Source organism: Lepidothrix coronata, unplaced genomic scaffold (assembly GCF_001604755.1).
Source record: "Lepidothrix coronata isolate B3197 unplaced genomic scaffold, Lepidothrix_coronata-1.0 Scaffold67, whole genome shotgun sequence".
NCBI classification, from domain to species: domain Eukaryota; kingdom Metazoa; phylum Chordata; class Aves; order Passeriformes; family Pipridae; genus Lepidothrix; species Lepidothrix coronata.
In genome coordinates this window covers 439,530-460,674 of record NW_016690247.1, presented here as the reverse complement: position 1 = coordinate 460,674, position 21,145 = coordinate 439,530, and the positions used below count along the sequence as shown (strand labels likewise).

The 21,145-nt window shown below is 37.1% G+C and overlaps 1 protein-coding gene across 10 annotated transcripts in view; it reads right to left on the bottom strand.

Moving 5' to 3' along the window:
- TRAPPC9 (trafficking protein particle complex 9) overlaps window positions 1-21,145 on the bottom strand; it is a 455,047-nt gene that overhangs the window by 291,431 nt on the left and 142,471 nt on the right. For 9 of the 10 annotated variants that reach the window (XM_017818312.1, XM_017818311.1, XM_017818320.1 and 6 more), the window contains 2 exons: window positions 14,768-14,910; window positions 4,010-4,120 (listed from right to left, as the gene is read on the bottom strand). In XM_017818312.1, the coding sequence (XP_017673801.1) occupies window positions 4,010-4,120; window positions 14,768-14,910 (254 nt within the window). Of the gene's footprint in view, window positions 1-812; window positions 1,007-4,009; window positions 4,121-14,767; window positions 14,911-21,145 lie in introns of those variants that run through there. The other variant, XM_017818321.1, reaches the window with a different exon arrangement.

The window sequence follows — 21,145 nt, the reverse complement described above, 5'->3', positions numbered from 1 at the left end:
TGATCTCCTCCGCCCATCCCCACGATCCATCTCCCATGACCACTGATGTTCCCCATCCCCGAGTGCCAGACACACCGCGCGCAAAACAGAAATGTAAAGGCAAGGCAGGGTGTGTTGTACAAAATGAGATATCCTGGGGCACATAATGAGATAACATCTATTACCACAAATTATGAAGCGATTTACGCATAAATGAGGGTTGTCATGAAATTTAATTTTAATGGTTTGATAATCAAGTAAGAAACACAATAATTACTGTACCGATGGTTTTCAATAACTTCAAATCACTGCTAGTGGCAACACTTTTTTGTTCCCATGCAAAATACAATTCCCCTCCAAGCGCTGTCTGCTATATTTTTTCCATGTCAGAACAACCTGTTGGTTACCAAATCACTGGGATAAACAAGCTCAGATTCACCTCTGATTACATTCAAAACATTTCTGTCTTCTCGTAAAACTCCTTTAGCAGTGCAGCTGAATATTCCAAGACTGCTTTGCAGACAGGAGGCTCAGTTAGTCTAGAAAAACCTCTGAAGGCTGAACTTTCCAAGAGCACACGAGGGAATTTGCTTCCCTCATCATCACACGTAGCATGTTCAACTGGACAGATTAGAAAAACATGTTGACACCCCAGTGTGGTGTAACAAACATATTTTAAGTTAACTGAAGACCTTGCCAATACCTCAGCATCACTCACTGCCCCCAGAACTTCCACAGAGCAACTTGTCTGACAGATTTTTGTCAGGATACCAGTTCTCCAGTGTATTTCCCCGTGGATATTAAAGAAACTCCTGAGGATGTAAAGCAGCAAAAAAATAATTCAATTTTGAATCTAGCTTTGTAATGAACCTTAAATTTATTTTCAGGAGTTCAACAAATAACCTTTCAAAACTCTTTCTCCTCTCTTTTCTGCAATATACAACCTTGCAGGTGAAGGAGGACAAATTCCTGTCTTCTCCTTCTCTCCTTAACTGAGTCATGGTTCTCTCCCCTCCTGACCACAAACCTGTGAGAACAAAAAACCTCAAAGTAGAGCATGTTACTAATTGTCCCACAATGGGATACAAAGGAACATTTCATTTCATGTGGAAACCAGGGAGGGGAATATGAAGATCTCTAATTAACATCTTGGGATACAGAGAAAAAAAAAAATGAAAGGCTGATCCTTTCGTTTGTGTGTCTGCTGAACACGCAACGACGAAAGACAGAAAAATGAGTGAACAAAATAATCACTGAGCCCACTATAAAATGACAGGGAGTAAAATGTGTTTCTCTATCCTAAAAGAAAGGGAAAAGAGTGTCTCTTCTCGGAAACACTGCTTATATACATAAGTCTCCAAGAACAGTTACAATGCACATAGTAAATAATCCCAATTACCGGCTTAAAAAATACAGCAAACTGTAAGCTTAAGCTTTTCTGAAAGCTAAAATGATAATTTTCACTAGTCAGTAGAATACTCTTACTGCAGAAAAAGCCATCTATTTTCCAAATGGTCTTTTAATGCCCCAAAGGATGTCACTTTTCCTTCCTAGTAGAATACCATTTTTTCCTGCTGTAGGCAGCTGTTAGTGCCCTGTCTCTAAGCTGGTTGAAGCAAACTCCTCTTCAGACCTTAAAATCAAAAGATTATGTAGTATTCTACATATTTTATCCATTTTACTTAAACATAAAGAAGCCAGAGAACAGGAGGAGGTTGGAATGCACCAAGTAATATGGATACTACAAGATGGATCCCAGGGACTGCCGTGCATGGACTTTCTAAGCATCCAAAGTGGGAAGCAAAGAGGGGAGAGGGAGCAGGATGCACCATTATCCTTCTCTGGAGGTCTGTGGGCAGAAAACACATTCAGTCTCACAACAGGGATGAAGAAAACAATTTCCTGCTCCCTACACTTTGTCAGAAGGGGAGATTTCACAATGATGGAGATGAATGGGAGGAGAGTAAATTACAAAAAGAAGTGAAAGTGGCCAAAGCTGGCAAAAAAAGTTATAATTTAAATAGATATGGAGTGAGGAAAACACTGAAAATGAGGACGGAATCAAAAAGGTACAGGGCAGGGGAGGTGGGGGAAAATGAAGGTGACGGAAAAGCCTCTCTTTAAATATTAATCAGATATTAACAGAAATCAATGTCCAGAGAAAAAAAATTTATAAAAGGAGAATTCAAGAACAGGATGAAAAACATTGTATATTTGGATTTAAAACCTTGGTTCAAATGCAAATTCCTGACAATGATTTTCGTATGTTAAAAACCAAAGATCTAGAACCATTGCTTAAAGAGTGGTGAACATGGCAAAGGTTTCTCTTTTTTTTTTTTTTTTTTTTTGTAAGAGTAACAAAAGGCTTTTTTTAAGAGGAGGAAGCTAATTTTAAGGCCCAGTGTATGTTACACCTGCTTTTCTGTAGTAGATCCACCAGAATAAAAATTAAAACTCTGAGCAATATGTGAGCTATAGACATACTGTTACAATTAGAAGCAATCATTGTTCAAGAAATAGATAATAAATGAATTTAGAACCAACAGAAAACTCAGTGCAATTTCTAACCAACAGGAAAAAAATACTTTGCAACAAGAATAAAACCTCATCCTTAAAAGGTTTAAATACTTGCAACAAATACCTGATCTGCCTTAATAAATGACTGTTTCAAAAGACTTACTGAAAGAGTTTGTATCTTTTACTACATAATGATTTAAGGATATTTAAGCTCAAATTATTAAGTCCATAGAAAAATAAAAGTAATTCAATCAAGAGGATGCAAAGGAATTTTATAACCTTATTTCTATTTGTTACATGTACTTCCAAAAAGTGGGAATGAAAAATTTCAAGAGGTTTACCAACTACAAAAATAATGGGAAAAAGCAAGAGGCATAAAAACAAAATTACAAAACAATACAGACAAGAACCAGAACATTTTGATGACTAGACTGCTTTTTAAAAAAGAAAAAAGCCAATTCTTTCCAAATAAAAGTAACAAGCACTGTATGTTACTGATATTTCTGTCCATTCCTTGGCAAAGTAAAATTGAGAAAATTCAACCTGGGTTTGAGTCGATGTATTTCCTCTTTGTTGAGCTTTGGGAGTCACCAAGGCAAAAATCATTCCCAATTTACTGCTATTGTTACCTATTCTATACTTCTTTTTGACAACTGCATTCCTTGTAATAGATGTGGTTTTACTTTGAATTCAATATTCACACTGAGATCTGAAGACATGAAAGTATCTCCCTTTAATGAAGTTTATCAATTCCATGACTTCAGAGTGCAGCACAACTCTCCCAAAGAAGACAACGGTGCAGGGAGCCCGGGACCAAAAATAAATATTCCCTTTTTCACATTTTCATCTTTTTTAAGATGAAAATGGTGTCTAGATGTAATGATCATCTGACGAAGATAAACCAAGCAATGTAGGGTAGAGCCAGCAGCAGGAATTCTGGGCAGATATATTATGGAAAATAATGGTCGTAGTTAGCTACAAAATGAGCTGTACATCACTGTAGTGGGGTTCTAAGAATCAATACTCACAACAGCCTACTTAATCTGAAATATATTTTCCCACAGAGATTGGGATTGCTTTTTCTTCAGTTCTATTTTTCCTTCCTGCAGTTTGCTTTGTAGGAAAGGTGATGAAAGGGCTAGGAAACCACAGAAAGAAAATTTAAAACTGAGAAAGGATAACGAACTAGCGAGATCAGGTTTTAACATCAGAACTACAGTGAGAGCACAGGAAAATGATATTAAAACATTGTACAAAAGCAAGTTCAATGAGCTGTACACCTCAGTGCCAACTAGCTCATATTTTGTTATTTTCAGTACTACCAGATTCAGAGCCAAAATAAATTCGCTTGAAATATTGCTAAAACTTAGTGATCCACCTTAAAGAAAGCAAAAACTCGTACTCTTTGACATGTGTGAAATTAAAAAGAAAAACAGGCCCCAGATGTCATCAATGGTGTATAAACAAATAGCAGGGTTAAACCCAGGGCCCTTTTAGTGCTGAGAACACTCACCGCTGACACTCCCCAGCGTGCAGGATTAAATCTTCATTATTCTTAGCACTGATGGTCAACTCATGCTCTGTGGAATTGAAGACATCAAGGAGTAGATGGCACTGCCTGGTGCTGTTCAGATCGGGGAAAAAAGAACAGCACAAATTCAATAACACAGCACCGAGTTATTATATGTCTATCAGAATTCATATCTATAAAAAATATAAATATAGATTAAAAAAACCCCACACATTTCCATACAGGTTTTATATCCTACTCTGATTTTAAGAGTATCTTATGGTTTTAATTAAAAAAAAAAATCTTTTTTAATAACTGGATTTTTTTTTTTTTTTACTAAAACTAAACAGAAGGGTATATCCTAAAGAGAAGTTCTATGACAATTATGACCTGTAAAATATCAAGCCCCACAGCATTCGATCACCTGTATATATATGTTTTCTCACGCTGGAGCTTTCAGATTCAATTCTGAGGAAAAAGTCACAGAATGTTTCAGCTCTTTGAGCATTCACATAAAAAAAAGTCTTATTATTTCAAATTACCTTGGCATGATCTCTTTAAGAAACAAATTTACGAGCAAAAATTTAAACTGCAAGGTGCAATTCCATTAACTACAATCACTGGCTTGTCCACAGACCAGAGCAAGCAGCAATTAGAGCATTTAACCACCAGAACAACCACTCTGACAGAGAGAAGCCAACTCTCTCCCTTCTGTAAGACAGACAAACACAGGCACCTCTCACAGAAAACCTTTTATTTGTCAGCTACTATCCTTCAAATCCACATTTCCCCAGAAGCATTTGGTATAAATATACCAACTTCATTTCTGGTAACCTTAGAAAATAATACTAACAAAGGTACAGAGTGGAAACTTTACTGCAAAGGTTTATTCTAATAAACATTCTAATTCCAAGTAATATCATTTATAATAGTTAATGTTCTTATTAACTAAATTAATATTAATTATCATTAATAATGTGCTCATTTTTGATTATTAATAAAATTAAATTACATTTTAATATTCTTTCATTACCATTTTATTCTAACTAATATTCCAAACAAATTATTCTCATTTATAACTTTTTCCTCCTTGTGAAACTAAGCAGAAAGAGCAGCATCGAGTGATTCTAATACAATATACATGGAAAACGATCAGAAAATTCTCAGAACCAGATACCAAAATGCCAAATACAATCATACAGTTTCAATTGTGCCTTACCAGTCTACTCTGAAATTCAAAGCTTCCCAAAAAGCTACTTAACAACACAGAAATATCCCCAAAAGGGAAGAAAGAGGAGTATGTTGGTGAGATGAGAGTTGTCAGAGCCATCCTTCAAACAATTTGATGTTCAAGCTCCAGTTGTCTGTCTGGGGCAACCAAGAGAATTTATCCTATTGCACAATAATTTACAGCTGGACTGAAATGTCCATTCCAAAGGCAATAAAACTCGGGAGGTCCAAGAGTTTAAGGACTGTTCTTCCACTTTGGAAAGAGGTTCTCTGGTTCATAATATGACTCTCTTTGAATATCAAGAGATGGCCTTTTCAGAGCTCATACAGGAGGGAATGTGTTGCCAACCCTTGAGACAGGAACACTCCCAGGACAAGCACAGGAGGTTGAGGTTCAGGTCACAAAAATGATAATAACCACATGACAAGCAAGCATTGCTGGGGGACAGTTCCACGTCTTTCAGCAAAAATAAAAAGCAATAGCGGGGATGGAGGGTTTTTTAATACATATTTTAAGAGTTTTCACACTCTTTGTGTAAAGCCCCAGTGACTATTGAACATAGAGAAGAATGCGGGAAGGTGGCTGAGTGCCTGAAGCAAACATGTCAGAACTCAAGAATTTAGAACAAATAAGGAGTCATGGCTCTCGTTAGAAACTCCCTTCCTTCCCAACTCACAAGAAAGAAATAACTGGAAAGACAGGACTCAAGTCAGCAGCAACCCTGTGGGTAGAAAGGAATGAAAAAGAAAGGTGGAAGAAAGCTTTTATCAGTTTCTATCTCATCACTGGGAGGGTGGGACGAGACCTGTAAAGTCACAGACAACCTCTGCCACTCCAGTAGATACAATGTGATGATCTGGGAGACCTCAAGTGTAGATAATGTTTACAAAAAAAAATATGGAGAGAATTTGTTATTTATGCCACAGCAAACCCAAACAACTGTCTGAAAAAACATTCAAGCCTCCTGCAATCTCTCTTGGCAGCAGAACCAAAGTTTTGCCAATAAAACAATTCATGCCACAAAGGACCTACACAAGCTGCTCTTCAGGACTAAACACCAACACTAATATTAAAAATTCCCAAATATGAACACTTGAAAATTATTCATCATTATGACATTTATTTCCTTCTCTTCAAACACTACACAAAATAGACGTGTAGGAGAAATAATTCTTTCCTTGTCAATTTTAAGTTAATTCTCCAGGGAAATCTTTCAGTAAAAAAAGTAAAAACTGAAGTTACAGAATTATTACAGTACTTTGAAAACTTGGAAGAATAAGATATTAGTATAAAAAGATTGAAGGTAACATTAAGGTAAAAAAAGGGAGCATTAGGTCTTCAGAGTTAATACAGGACAGTATCAAAGAGACTACTGGAGCAATGAAAGCCAAACACAATTAAAGATTACAAAAATATTTGAATTAAAACAGCAAGCTTCAAATACTGGAAACTGCATCCAAGTAAGGACACCAAGAAAGCATAAGCTCTGGAAAATTTGAGGTAACATCAAATTAAAGTTAAAAGGAAAAATAAAGCAACACTCAAGTTGTTGAAGAGCAATTTGCTGAAGATCTGAAAACTTGCATTTTTTTTCTTTTAACATGTTACAATCAGTAGGACTGTGCAGAACGATGCTCAGATAGGAAAGTTCCAGGGAAACAGAGAAATAACAAGAAAGCCAAATAATTCATATCAGTTTTCCCTACATGGGAACTTACAGAAGGTCATTTGTTCCTTTGTGAGACAGGAATTAAAGAACCCATCTCAGTGTCAGTAAATGAGATTTGAGAGGCAAATCACATTCATGCAAGTGTGATAAAGGAACTCCAAGGAGGTTTTGCTGAACTACTATATTTAAGTCCAGCCATCCATGTGTTGCTCAAACTAGGCTCTTTACCAGAGAATTTCCAACGTCCTATTGTTTCAAGCATTTTAAGGTAATTGAGTAAATCTTAAACCATTAGTTCAACACTACATAAATAAAGTTTTTATGCAAAGTGTGTAAGCTTAAAAAAAAAAAAAACAAACTTAAAACACTCAAAATAATAAGTGGATCTAAAGTTGACTAAATTATATACCATAATGGCCTACTGACCTTTTGGGCTGAGAAATGCCAGGCATAAACCACAGATTTCTGGATCTGGGAAAGCCTAGTCTGCATATACATAATTTCTCCTCCCTTTTCCAAACTATCCACCACCATATAATAGTTCAAACTGAATATTTAGTTGGTTGGAGAGGGTAGATTTTGAGTCCTCTAAGTCTAGTTAAGTAGATATTGGTAACCACTCACCCCAGGGCAGGCAGAGAACTCCACCTTCAACAGTTCACACAATGTGAAGGGTCACCAGTGGCTTCCTAGTTTCTTGTAGAGGTTTGGGGTCATTTTAGCTCCTTTTTAAAGTTTAGGTTGAACACATCTAAAATAAGTCAGCTTGTGTTTGGGTGGGTTGGTTTTGTGGTTTCTCATGGTATCATACACATGTGAACACACACATATTATCTCATCATCTAGTTTTATGCCATAAACTTATGGGCTCAGAAGCATTTCAGAGAAAAATATGAATTAGTACAGAGTATCCTGTTTCTGCAAAACCTGAATAATCCACTCTTCATGGACGAATCTGGAAGATGCAGGACAAAAATACAATACACCATGGCACCAGAAAAATCTCATCTCTCATATATCCACCTTCCCATCACCTCATCATACACCCCCCCAAACTTTTTCACCCACCCAGTTAAAGTGATCATATAAATTATATTTTATATCTCCCTATGAAATGAAATATACAACTTCAGAAAATAAAGCAGACACCACAAACACAACATCTGTTCTTTCTGAACAGAATGATATACGAATTATTGCATTATGGTAAAAGTCCAAATTAAATGAAGATGAATTAAGGCATCAGTTGGACCATATATAGACAATAATATAAAGAACAAAAGTTCTTGAAAGGGTTTTACTCTTCTTTCCATCTACCATGTCAACTGCTAATGAAAAGGAAATAAGGTTGGATCAAACAAACAGAGCCTAAAAGGAAGAATACTAAAAATCACAGCATCCAAACATTTTCCATTTCTGTGATCTTCCTTATTAGTTCAAGATGTTTGCTTTTGAGAAATCTTCCATAAATTTCATGTTCAAGATTTTCTTTCACAAGTGACACAAAACTTGATACAGTAGAAGGTTGTACATGAAAAAACTACAATTACAGGAACATTTTCAGTTGATTGATTTATCATTTGAACATCCCAGAATAACGTCCAAATTTAAGCCAATACTGATATCAAACAAAAAAATTCAAGAAATCTTATTGTTTTTACTGAAAATTGAGTTAACACTGTCTTAAATATCTATTGTATAAATTAATTTCTGTCTACTGCAGAATTTAGGGTATAATGCAAACAAAAATTAGGGACACACTAAATTGTGCCGTGTTTTTAAAATCTTACAATGCCACTTATGGTTCCAAAAATAGTCACAAAACTGGGGCCATGGGAACTTCAGGCAAGTGACAGTTACCCTGTGATCTAGAAATTTCTTTCAGGGGTATTGAGATCACTCGAAGTGACAGCAGAGGATATTCTTCAGTAACATTTAACACAGCACTAAACCCCAGTGCAGCTGCCGTGCTACAAGGAGGGCTCACCCCAGTGAACAATCTCACTGCAGCTCTGTCTCCAGCTTAGTTTTGAACAGACTTTAAACAAGAAGACCTCGAGGGGGTTGGCAAGTTTTCTGCATCCTGACTCCTCTCATTTCCCCATCAACTCTATTTTTTGCTTCTCTTCTGTTTTCTTTGAACAGCCATCCCTTCTAAAAACGGGACATCAGGAAGGGAAGAGCAGCTTTGGCACTGATGGCAGGCAATGCTGTGCCTGTGACAACCCTATTCTCCAAAATCCACTGACAAACACAAAGAGCAACACAGCAGAACAATGATCTGGAGCATCTTTGTTGGTGCTCTTGCATCTTCAATAGGGTCTCTCTAATTTAATTTTCATTAAACTATCTAAAAATGAAGTTTTCAAGACTAACTTTAGATGATTAAGTCAAATTATCCATCTTACTGGCAAAAGGTCTTTCCACATATTCCAAGAAGTGTCCTCATCTGACTTCTCCCAGTTGCAAACCTTTTCAATTATGCTAAACATTCCCAGCACATCTATAAATATTTGCAGATTTATGTTCTCACATCTTCATGTGCCAAACCATACATATTTAACATTTTGATCTCAAAAATCAATTCTCTCAATCTCTAAGCTACTTTTTGCTGCCCTTCCATGAACCCACTGCAATGTTACACCATCAGTAGAGGTTAAAGTTACCAGGATGATTTAAGTATTGGGTGTAACCTCCCACATATAAGGAGTTACCACTCAGTAGACTCTATACTGAACTCAATAATGTGTGTATAAATAAAGAATATATTTTAGAATGACATCCAGTCCTGAGAACATTGAAGTATATTTATTAAATCCATTGCTTGACAGATTTTTCCAATGATTTATCAGTATAATTGCACAAAACGAGAGATTTATTTGTTTTATTGAGCTGAATTTGCCTGGTTCCCATTCTGACTGGCTTTTATTATTATTATTTGTCATTAACAAAACAGTGAATTTAATACTAATTATTTTATCCATATAGCAATATCTGATTACTTTAAACAGGTATTCTTAGTATTCCTCCACACTAAACAGATTGCTCTTAAAGCACTCAAACAAAAGAGGTTTTTCTCCACCCTGCAAAGCTCTGTGACATTTGAACACCGAAATATTGAGAAATACTGTAGCAAATGTGAACATTTAATTTAAAAATCTGGCTCTATAAAACTAAGAAGGGTTTCAGAAAAGGCTACAGAACTTTTAGCACGTAATGAAAAGGTCTGTTAGAGCCCAGGCAAAGAAACATCCTGTTTACTCTTTCCCTTGTATAATTTGTAAATATATAACAAACAGGATTTCTGACCCAACATGACCTGCAGAAGAGGATGTGTTGCAACTTGTTGTAGTGAAAAGATGGGAAACCTTGGACACTGGAATGGAGAATCTGAAAATTATGTCTGATTTCATTAAGCCCCAAAGTTCTAGCCACCAAACTGAAGATCTCTTGAGAACTCTCACCACAGCTGAGACTGTTCTTTCTCCAAACCGCCAGTGAAACCCCGTTGGAAAATCGGGCTCCTAACTTTAAATCCAAACCAACAAAAAGCCTCAGACCACTGCGGACTCTGTTATGAACTGATGTCTTCTCAACAAAACCAAAACATTTCATTTAATGATATACACTAATGGTACAAAGGAAAATTAACTTGAACATACAGTTAGATGAACTGACTCTTTGAATTTAACAGTTTCAGACCTGCTATAATTCCTTTTTTTTTTTTTTTTTACTGAGATACAAGAACAGAGTCTAAGTCTCAGCCCCTGCCAGAAGAGATCTGCAGCTGGTGCCTCCTCATCAGTTGTATGGGGGTTTGAAGACAGGAAGGAAAGTCGATTCCCTCAAAAAAAAAATTAAAAATTTCCTTGTTCATCATCTTGAACTTGTAGATTTTACAGGTAAGGATATTCTTCCATATCTGGCTTCCCAACTTTGCTCAAAGTGAAGGCAACATTCCTGTTGCACTGAGGATTGATTCATCTACAAATTCAGACTATCCCATCGTCATTGTAATAAGCAAGACCAAAATTTTCTGACCTTTGTAGGCTCTTATTTAAGACACTTATGTGCTGATGGGACAATGGCCAGGGGCACAAGGAGATGAGCAAGCCCCTCAGTGTGCAGAGCATACCTTACCTGAATTCCTACCAGACAAGCAGTATTTTTTCTGTCATTTTTCCATGCTTTTCGATAAAGGCAGTGAGGGAGGACATTCAGTGCCCACCAAAACTGGCAGATAACACTTTTGAGAGAAACAACAGGTGTATTTTGTGTATCACACAAAACTGTCAACAGAACCATCTGCATTACTCCTCCACTGGCAGTCTGGGAGCATCAGATCTGTTGGTAACTGCACTGCTTTGAGGCCTGGAATCACACCAGTATGTTTGGGGCTAAATCAATTAACATGGCATAGTCAATTACAGAAGACAATACAATTTTACTTTACAGATTTATCTTTGATTTACGGCAAACAAAGGCTTAAACAAGTAGATCCCTGAAGCCCTTCAAGATTTCATTGAGCTGTGGGGCAGAACTTTCAACATTAACTTATTCTCTCTTATACCCTGTTCCAGGGCTGCCTCAAACACCCCCATTCTTGATGATGCCTTGTGAGACAATCACCCCTGCAAGCAGGAAAAAACAGAACCAAGGAATATGAGTTCCATGGTCAAAGGGACACCATTTCCCAGCACCAGGCTGTTCTGCCAGTCCCTTTGGATGGAGGCAGCTGAGTGAGCACAGGTTGATACACTCAAGCAGCTAAATAAAGAAACACCAATTAAGTTTGGAAGGCTTTTACATAAACCATAATCTTCACGCTACAATGGGGGGAAAAGGGTTTTCATTAACATTTTTCCTGTGTTTTTTTTTTTTTTCAGTAAAGGCCTAAGGGAGAAATCAGTCCTGAAAGTTTTTTTAGTTTGCTTTGACTTTTTAAGCCCAGGAGTAGGCAAGCAAATGTTTCTTATTTTTGTGGAGCTAAAAATGTAAAATAAAAATGGCAAAAATGAAAAAGAAAGGGAAAAAATTTAATGCAGATAATGAAAGCAATGATAACTTTCATTCTGAAATGATGGCTGAGGAGGTAAATTATAAAATACAATTTCTTGCAATGACTAAACAAACATAGCCCAGCACCTCAGACAGAATTTAAGCAACAAAGTCTCAGCTGTAAATCAAAAGGAAATCAGATTCGAGTTTTTAACAGAGCAAGTAAAAAATTTCACTTATAATTTGCTGTCATTGAGTGTCAGATATTGGCAGAGATGATCAACAGTCAAAAACCAAACTTTGTTTCATTTAATGATAACAGTTATCCTGAGCAGATTGGGAGATGACATATTTCTGCTATTTTTCACTCTAAACTATAATACTGAATGCCACATGACTTCTTCTGATGGAGAATCTACACAGGGATGCACAAGACTAAAGGAAGGGTGTTACAGATCACTAAAGATAATAACATGGAACAAGCAGCAAGAGATAAGAACTTAACACCAAAATGCATTCATGACTTAGCAGACAACATACATCTAATGTCATAAAAAAAATAAAAATCAATAGCCTTTTGACAGGTCTGACAAGAAAACATTTCTGAAAGAAGTGTAAATATTGCAGTATCTTTCTCCAACTCAGTAAAGCTTTTAGGCACCCTTAAAAGCAGTCACATCTTTAACTACATCTCCAATCAGCAAATCACTGACAGTTTCCACTGCCTTTAATGCTGATCACTGTGATGAACAGGCAAAGAATGAACACACACAATATGAGCTGAAGCACTTGGCTGAATTGGAGCCACTATATATAGCACCAGCTGCCACAGGACGTGTGAAACTGCTCCCTGCTGAACACAGAAACTCTCCCTTTGAATTAGCACCTCCATCTATTTTTAAAGATCTCAGGATTAAATACTTTCCTCACATCTTAAATTCCCCAGAACAGATTGACAAGGCAGGGATAGGATTTGTCCTACACAAAACACAGCTGGGGGAGCTGAGCACAAAAGGGCAACTTCCCAGCAAGAGAGAGTCAAATAAAGGCATCAGGTTGGATTTGAAGCTTTTGTGGAAGGTTTGCGGTTTCACACCCAAGGTAACCTGTGACTATATGGAAGTAATTGCAGTGAACCAAAGAGCAGTTGCACTGTCCATTAAAAATACACACAATGGGAATATAAAGGACGTTTTTGACACTGAATGGAGGGGACTGTGCATTCAAATAATAAACGTTAACTGATTATTTTAACCTGTGTAAAGACTCTTCTTCAAAACTGTTGAAAATAGATGCTGTGGTACTTCCAAGTTGTTAAAGAAAGATCACTTACTGAACCTTGACAACCTCACAAAGGCCTAAGAATGTGCAATTGCAGGGATGAAACTCTGAACATCATTAATAAGGGTCCTGGAATTTTGCAAGCAGTTGTTCCAGATATCATGTTCTGATTTTGCAAGCGGCATTAAATTTGCTTTTTTAGAGCAGTTCCTGAAAGAATAAAACCATGCCTCCTGTGTTACACTTTCAAGCAGCAAAATCCTTGACAAACTTTCTTACCAATAAAGTGACATGGTTTTAGGTGTTTTTTATAAGAAATAGAGACAATCCTGTCATTAAAAAAAAAATCTTCTTTGTCTCATTTTAAAACATTTTTTACAAAAACTATTTCAGTGTTTCATCATCTTTGCCTAACCTTAAATTCCCTTGCTGTTTGCAAAGGTCGTTATTTGCTGTACATCTGCTGTGAAATACAGAATCCGACCCCTGGTGGCAGTGCCAGGATTAAAAATTTCATTCCCTTGTCAGTCATCTTTCCTTCAGCAAGACCATGAGCTTCTTCAAACATATGATTTAGCATAAGTCACATTTTATTACTCTTCTTGCTCCAGACTTTCTCCAACTTGTCCACTTTTCTTCATGTTCAAGCCCCAAACTTTCCTTGAGGCTTTACTTCTGCTCACAGGAACAAAAGAAACATTTCATGTTTTGCAGGCTCTGTAGCTCTCCATCCATCCTTGGACATTTTTGCCATGGTATATGATACTGGTGACTCACTTCTTTCCTTTGAAAATGTAATATTCTCCCTGATATTCCCTTCTTGTCTATTTTTGGATTTCTGAAGTCTGTCATAGAAGGTTCTAGGTCCAGTAGGAATCTCTTGGATCAAGTAAGTTCTCTCTCATTATTAATGTTGCAGTACATAATTGCACTGAAACAATCTCAAAATTCAAATCAAACAAAATTCTTGCTCCCACTGTGCACAGAGGTTGGGTTTTTTTAATAATAATCCTGCTAATTATTAAAATTGATTGCACCCAGTGGCTGATGCATTTTAGGCAAACAGATTTTTGTGATCACAGTATTTGACCACCATCACGTGGTTGCCACGACTTTTAAAACTCACTATGACATGTGAAACTACTCTGTGACTTCCAAGAGAAAGCAAGTACCAGAGACATCACAATTTTTTTTTCACATTCAAACACAATCATTTACACGTGAATTTTGGGTAAGATTCTGCTATACAAACACAAAACTGTAACACACAACACACCACAACTGCCAAGAAAGAAGACATCAAATTTTACAATAAACATGAGATATCCTGACCCTGCTAAAATAAATCATCATGAAAAAATGCTTGAACCTCAGAAGTTGTTGAATGCACATGGATTGCTTTAATCACAGTCTGCAGTTAAAGGAGGCAAAACTCCTAAAGGAGGAATTTTGAAAATTTGTTCACATAATTCTTTATCTACATGTTGTTGATGATACTGAAAGTTTCCAGCATGGTCTTTAAGTTATAGCCAATATAGCAGAGACAATGAGTCAAATATTCAAGAGTCAAGACCAGGCTTACCTTGTTGCTGGCAGGGTGCTGACACGAGTGAAGAACACCGACGGCTCTACTTCCACGTGAAGGCCCAGCGAGAGGTTCCTGTAATACCCTTCCACGTGTCCTGGTCCACCAGAGTACTTAAAGTTCAAAATGGCTTCCAGTGTCTGGAGAAATAAAAGTAAATTACCTGTTAGCTATTTTTCACTACTGTGCATTTCACAAGTTCAATTAAATTAGACCACAGAAGTGATTTGCAAATTTGCTTTCCTAACCCACCTGTTCTATTATCTCTGGAAAAAAACACAATCTAACAAATAACTGCAGCTTAGGCAAAGAGTTGCTTTTTTTGCCTAATCCTTCTAAAAAACTGAAGAGTGCAGCACAAAGTCAGCTGGAGTTCCCTTTATGTAATTCCTCTCCATACCACATTTAACATCGAAAAAACAAAGAGCTTATTCTTGCTTAGAAGAGTTTAGGGTTTATTAAATGCTACGCTCCTTCATACCCTAGAAAAATATTCCCCACTTCATTACCTGCATAATCAAATGGAAAAGCTCCAAAGCTTTTGGGCAGACAAAGATTATACAAAGCTAAAAGCATCTGGTCCCTCAACAAGTCCCTGCAAATGTAAGCTCATCACCATTAACCAACAGATTAGAACAACACTGTTGTCGGGATCTCGTGCACACACCTTGTCTTCCTTTGTGTTCATTTTATAGGGAATGGCTGGATTGCAAATATGAAAAATGAAAATGATTCTCTAGCACTCATTACTCTCAGCAGCACTGAGCCCTTACTTCTGTGAGGAAATTTTGGGTTTTCTGTCTTTTTCCTCAATGAACAGCTTATGGGAAGCTTCCGATACCATTCCCCACATTATCATCAGTGTTCAAGATCAGAACAAACCCCTGATCCCTCCAAAGAGGTTATACACCACCTCTTCTTTCATTATGTTCTTGAAATACAATTTGTTGGATGCAAGTGAGGATTTGGGAAGTCTCACTGGATTTTTTTTTTTTCTCAGTTTTCATTCTGGTCCTCGGGCAGCTGCTGCTGCCACATCTCAGAGCAAAGACAGAGGTAGTGCCAGCCCTCCACCCTAACATGGACATGACATACTATGCTGGAGCCTGTGTCTACAAGGACAGATGTTTCCTTCAAAACATTTATAAACAACTCCAATCTCCTCTTTGGTTGGCTTTTAGCACATTTTTTTAAAAAAAAAGCAAAACCCAAACCTCACACCAACAACTTATCCAGGAAAGCAATTCTATTTATCAGATGCCATCAATCCTCAGACAAGTAAAAGTACTCTCCCTTTCTACAGAAGATTTACAAAACAATTTATGAAACCTGTTAAGTTTTTTTCCATAAGCTCTAAGGAACAATCTAAGGATTTTCTAACTTGCAAAAAAAACATTTATGTTTGATACCCATTCTTGTCTCTGAGTCTGGCTGACGGAAAAGAAACATAGATAGAATCAATTCCTTAAATGACCACAATCCAGTGATTTAAAGAACACCAAATTGAAAAGTTTGACATTTTGCTGCATGTTCTGCTATTTCCAGCCTGCTTTTAAGTGGGCTAACTCCAATTCCTAATTTAGTTTCATTAAAATTCATGAGAGTCACCTTACAACACAAATAAAAACCTTCACTGGGCACGCCGGACATAGTCATCCACCGTGTTTATGTCAATTCTTAATTGCAGTTAATGAACTCAAGTTTATGTTATGTCAGGAGAGCTAATCAATATTAAACACAAAAATAAAAAAGCACAAATCCATTCAAAACATACTTCATCCTAATTAACCAGCTGGACCATTTAATACAAACCAGAGCCAGGCTCCATAAGTACAGGGATCTGACACTACTTACATGGCAATGTGAGAATGGGCTTCAATTCCAATTGGGGAATTGTGAAAGCTCTATGCATGTTCTGCATTATTGCTGTAATACTCACAATATCCTGCTTGGAAAAGCTACTGTGCTATGGATCCATGGTTCGTTCTCCACAGCACCACAGCACAAAGCTTCTTTATTAGGCCCAGACCCACATAATGGCAGGTAAACACATCATAAATGTTAGTTTGAAAGGTCACAGAGCGTTATCATTCCAGATTCAAAACCCTTAACATCCTATACCAAGTGAAAAACCTCCAGAAAAAAAAGCTGAAAAATACAACTATTATGTGCCATTAATGAGCAGGAGGGTTTGAGGGCACCATCATCAGCTTGGTCCCTGTTGCAGTGAGGAATTTCTGAAAGAAGCCCTGATGATGACACTGTGTGTCCCCCACACCCCAAGCTAAAGAACATGAAAAAGAAAACCTAATGGTCCTCTAATAATCTGACAGCAGTAGGACATCCCTTCTCACCAAAAATGTACGGTCTAACTGGGGACATTTAACACTGAGGACATGAGAGATTTTGAGTATCTCTGAGAACTGCAGAACACCCAAACCCATATTCTTTCTCTGGCCATAATATTCTGCAGTGGTCTACAAATGTACACACAAAGATAAAGCATCAGGACTGGAGATGGATGTGTTGAGGGAGCATGACTGAAGGAAATAATTTTTTCAGAAGCCTTCAGGTGATTAGAAAGAGTTTTATTGCTCAGGATTTATATAATATGAACAGAGGAAAAAAAAAAAAAACAACCAAATTCAATCTCCTTTAAAGCCCCCTACGCACATGTACCTCGGAAAGGACTCCATATCCAATATGAAAGATTGATTTCCTATCTGTATGATAGCAAAAAAAAAATTCCTACACTTTCATAAACCTATAAAGCTCCAGTTTAAAGTATTTTACCACTCTCTCCCACAGAACCTGCAGAGAAGAGCAGCCCAAGTGCTACAGCCCCCAATTTAAATAATGTTGCATCCTCACTCCTTGTCAAACCCACACAAATCACAGTCTGAGCTGCAGATTCTCCTCATCTTTACAAATACCAATGGAATTTATTAGACTTCTCCAAACTGCATCCTTGCAGACTGAAAACGAGATGGCAGGGTGTCACTACGAATATCATTCTGTCTCTGGATGATCCAGAAAAAAGAAAAGGAAGGAAGAATGGAGCACACTGGACTGTCACAGCAGGTAGGCAGGAAAAGAAGCCTATTGATAGCTGAACACATCTGGAATTCAGAAAACCTGTGGAAAGGGGGGAGATTCTTGTTTCTAAGCTGAGGTCCATTCTGGAAATTCAACAGTAAAAATAAGGATACATTACTTATTATTACCACGATGGCTTTGGCTTGATAAATTTTTAACTATTTCACTGATCCTTCCTTCTATTGATGAAAAAAAGGAAACAGAAGTGCTTCTGCATGTAAGTTCCAAGTGACTCTTACCCAACAGCACCCGACATCAATAACACCTACAAGAAATATTTTAAGGATAAACTATAAAAAATCACTGGTTTGGTTTCTCACGCTTTTTTCCCTCAGACTGTTTTCTGCATAGAGCTGGTACCAGCTTTTTTTTTTTTCTCTCCAGTTTGTTCATGGAAATCCTTCCCATATTCACTTTCCTAATAGAATTAAAACAAAATTAGAGAAGCACTGCTGTTTGAGTAACAGGATGCCGCTAACAAAAAGCAAACCGCTGGGCACTAAAGTTTCCCAGCTAACTGACAACTGCCAGTACCCTTCTGCCAGTCCCTCAGGAGCCTCTGAACAGCAATACCTTTCCGTACTCATTTTTAATTGCCAATTCAATTACAATCTACAACTCAGATCGTGTATTTCTACTGAACTACCACTACAGCACCTCCTACCCCGAAGTAAAGAGTAAAATCTAAAGAGAAGTTCCATCTAATCCTACAGTTTATTGGTACTTGTGCAGAAGCTGGAACATTACTGACTGAGAACTGATCTCCCCAAAACAGCCAATGACACAAGAAATAGAGAAATGAATGAGGAAGGAGCAGAGTGAAGGGGATTTCTTGTGCTGGATGGTGCTCAGTCCTTTCTTTATACTTTGTCTCTAATAAGTGGGATTGACTGACTACCAGAGTCAAGGAGCTTTGCCCCCAAAAAGTGTTCAAAGTTCTGTGTAGCAGAACCCACTATTTTAGCTCAAGAAGTTGTCTTAGACCAAGAGTATGTTAAGGGAACTATAACTCAAGGATATAAGAATCCACCTGCAGAGATTCAGTCATTAAATCCTCTACGTAAACAAAAACAAACATTCCATAGAAGAACATAAAACATCAGCTTAATTTAATATTAGTAACTCTCCTAATTAGACTTTTTTTAAGAAAACATCCTTCAAGATATGAAAAGCTTTAAAAGACTCATTTTCTTTTAAAAAACCTTTAAAAAACTGTTGCACAGCAAGATTAGAAATAATCAACAAAGAAACGACCGAGAACAATATACACAATGCATGACTTAGTAGTCAAATTTATAGTGATATATTGTAAATGAGTAAACAATCAATAGCTGTTCATATACTTTCCTCCTCTCTGTTGCAAAATACTTTTATACATCTAAATTTTTGGTTTCATAAACTTTACAAACTTGGAAACAGTTCAGGACAGAAGCTCCTGGGTTTAATTCTTATATCATCTATTTTGCTTGGTAGATACGTTTCTTTATTCTTTGTTTCTTTATTCCTATGCAATTTTACTGGCAATAACTCTGAGTTTCTCCCTGTGTGTATCTTGCTACAGGAAGAATGAGAGGATTCTGTTATTATTATATTATTTTTTCTTGCAGTGTCCCATCACCACAAATCCTGCTTTCTGTGTTTCAGAGAGCAAGGCAAGATTTTGCCCTCAATTTTTTTCCAAACTGTAACATTCATTTTTGAAATATTTATAATCAGTGTTTTCCATAACTAAATTAACAAATCATACTTTGTAAGAAAGGCTTACATACATTACATTACGTTTTCAGGTCTTTTCCGAATTCCCTTAGCATAATAAAAGTGACACTAAGGAGATCTCAGCATTTAATACAAGATGAAATGTCAATACTTGGCTACAGGCAGTTTGCTCCTGAGAAACTGTAGATGCTGACTCCAGTAACAGTAAAGAAATACCAGACTGTACCATTGCAGACTCCTCCTTTAGACAGAACATTTAAAAACTAAAAACTAAGGTAAAAAAATCAGCATGAAGACCAGATAAAAGCTATATCAATTCAGAATATGATCTTTCCATTTCAGTTCTGAATGCCTTCTAGAACACAATTCTTGCTAACAAGTATAATTTCTCATGGGATTAGGGCTTGAAATTTGAAAAAAAGAATTTATTCTAGGTGTGTAATATTCAAATACAACTTCCTTTGGGAAAAAAAATATATACATATATACACACACGTATTACTTGCCCAACAGTAAACATTATTTATTCCCAAATCCCATCTTGATCCTGATCTGCTTCTCATCCGAATTCCCACCAGCAGCACCCTCTCCATGCATTCATGAGTGTTCAGCCACTCTTTCTGATTTTAGCTCCTTTTCTCACTTGATGCTTTTTGTTTTCTGGTTTGTTTGGGTGTTGTTGCCTTTTTCCACGAACCAACCATAAACCCCAATTTTGTTAAATTCTCTCTGCCTCCCTCCTTTCCTCTTCTTCTCTGACCATTCCACTCCCATACTCGACTCTGACGGGCAATCAGTGATATTCATTTGCAATAAAGAGAAATAAAAATGCACCACATCATCAGTTCCATCTCACAAAAGGCACCAGAGGATCTGTCTCTACAAAATTGATTTCTCAATTTCTCCTATTTTGTGGCACACTTAAAATCCTTAAAGAGCTTTGAGTATTGTGTAAATAAATCATGGATCAGGAATTTCAGCTGCCTAACTGTAACCAATTCAATTACCTGGCAGTAACAAGGAGAAAGAGAGTTTCTCAAATTAACCACACTCTTTCCAGCAGCAGAGGAAACCCTGGCAATGCACAACCTACCAGAGATGGCCCATGAAAAACGTGCATTACTGGAGCAAACCCAAAAAGGTTGTTTTGCAGCCAAGCCCACGGGATGTGCTGCTCCAGCAACACGGTTCAAATGGAAATACAGCGCATGGAACACAGTTGGATGGGTTTTTTTAAGGGAAAGACCAAAACATGAGCATTGGGAGGGAAATGGAGATGCCTACAGAGCTGAAACCAAGGAAAATGGGACTCAAACACATCAAGCTTCCACTCCTTGTAGCAATTTGTGAATATAAAGTCTGTATCTATATTTAGAGTTGATCTCAAAATTTAGTCCTGACATTTGGAAATGCACACACCTCTGCCTGTGTATCCATTTGGCTCCCAGAATTAATAGAGATTAGCACTTTCTTGAGCTTTGCATATATAACGATCTAGCAAAAGACAAATATTTGTGATTTTTGCTTCTTCCTCCCATCACTGAGTCTACAGCCCATGAACCC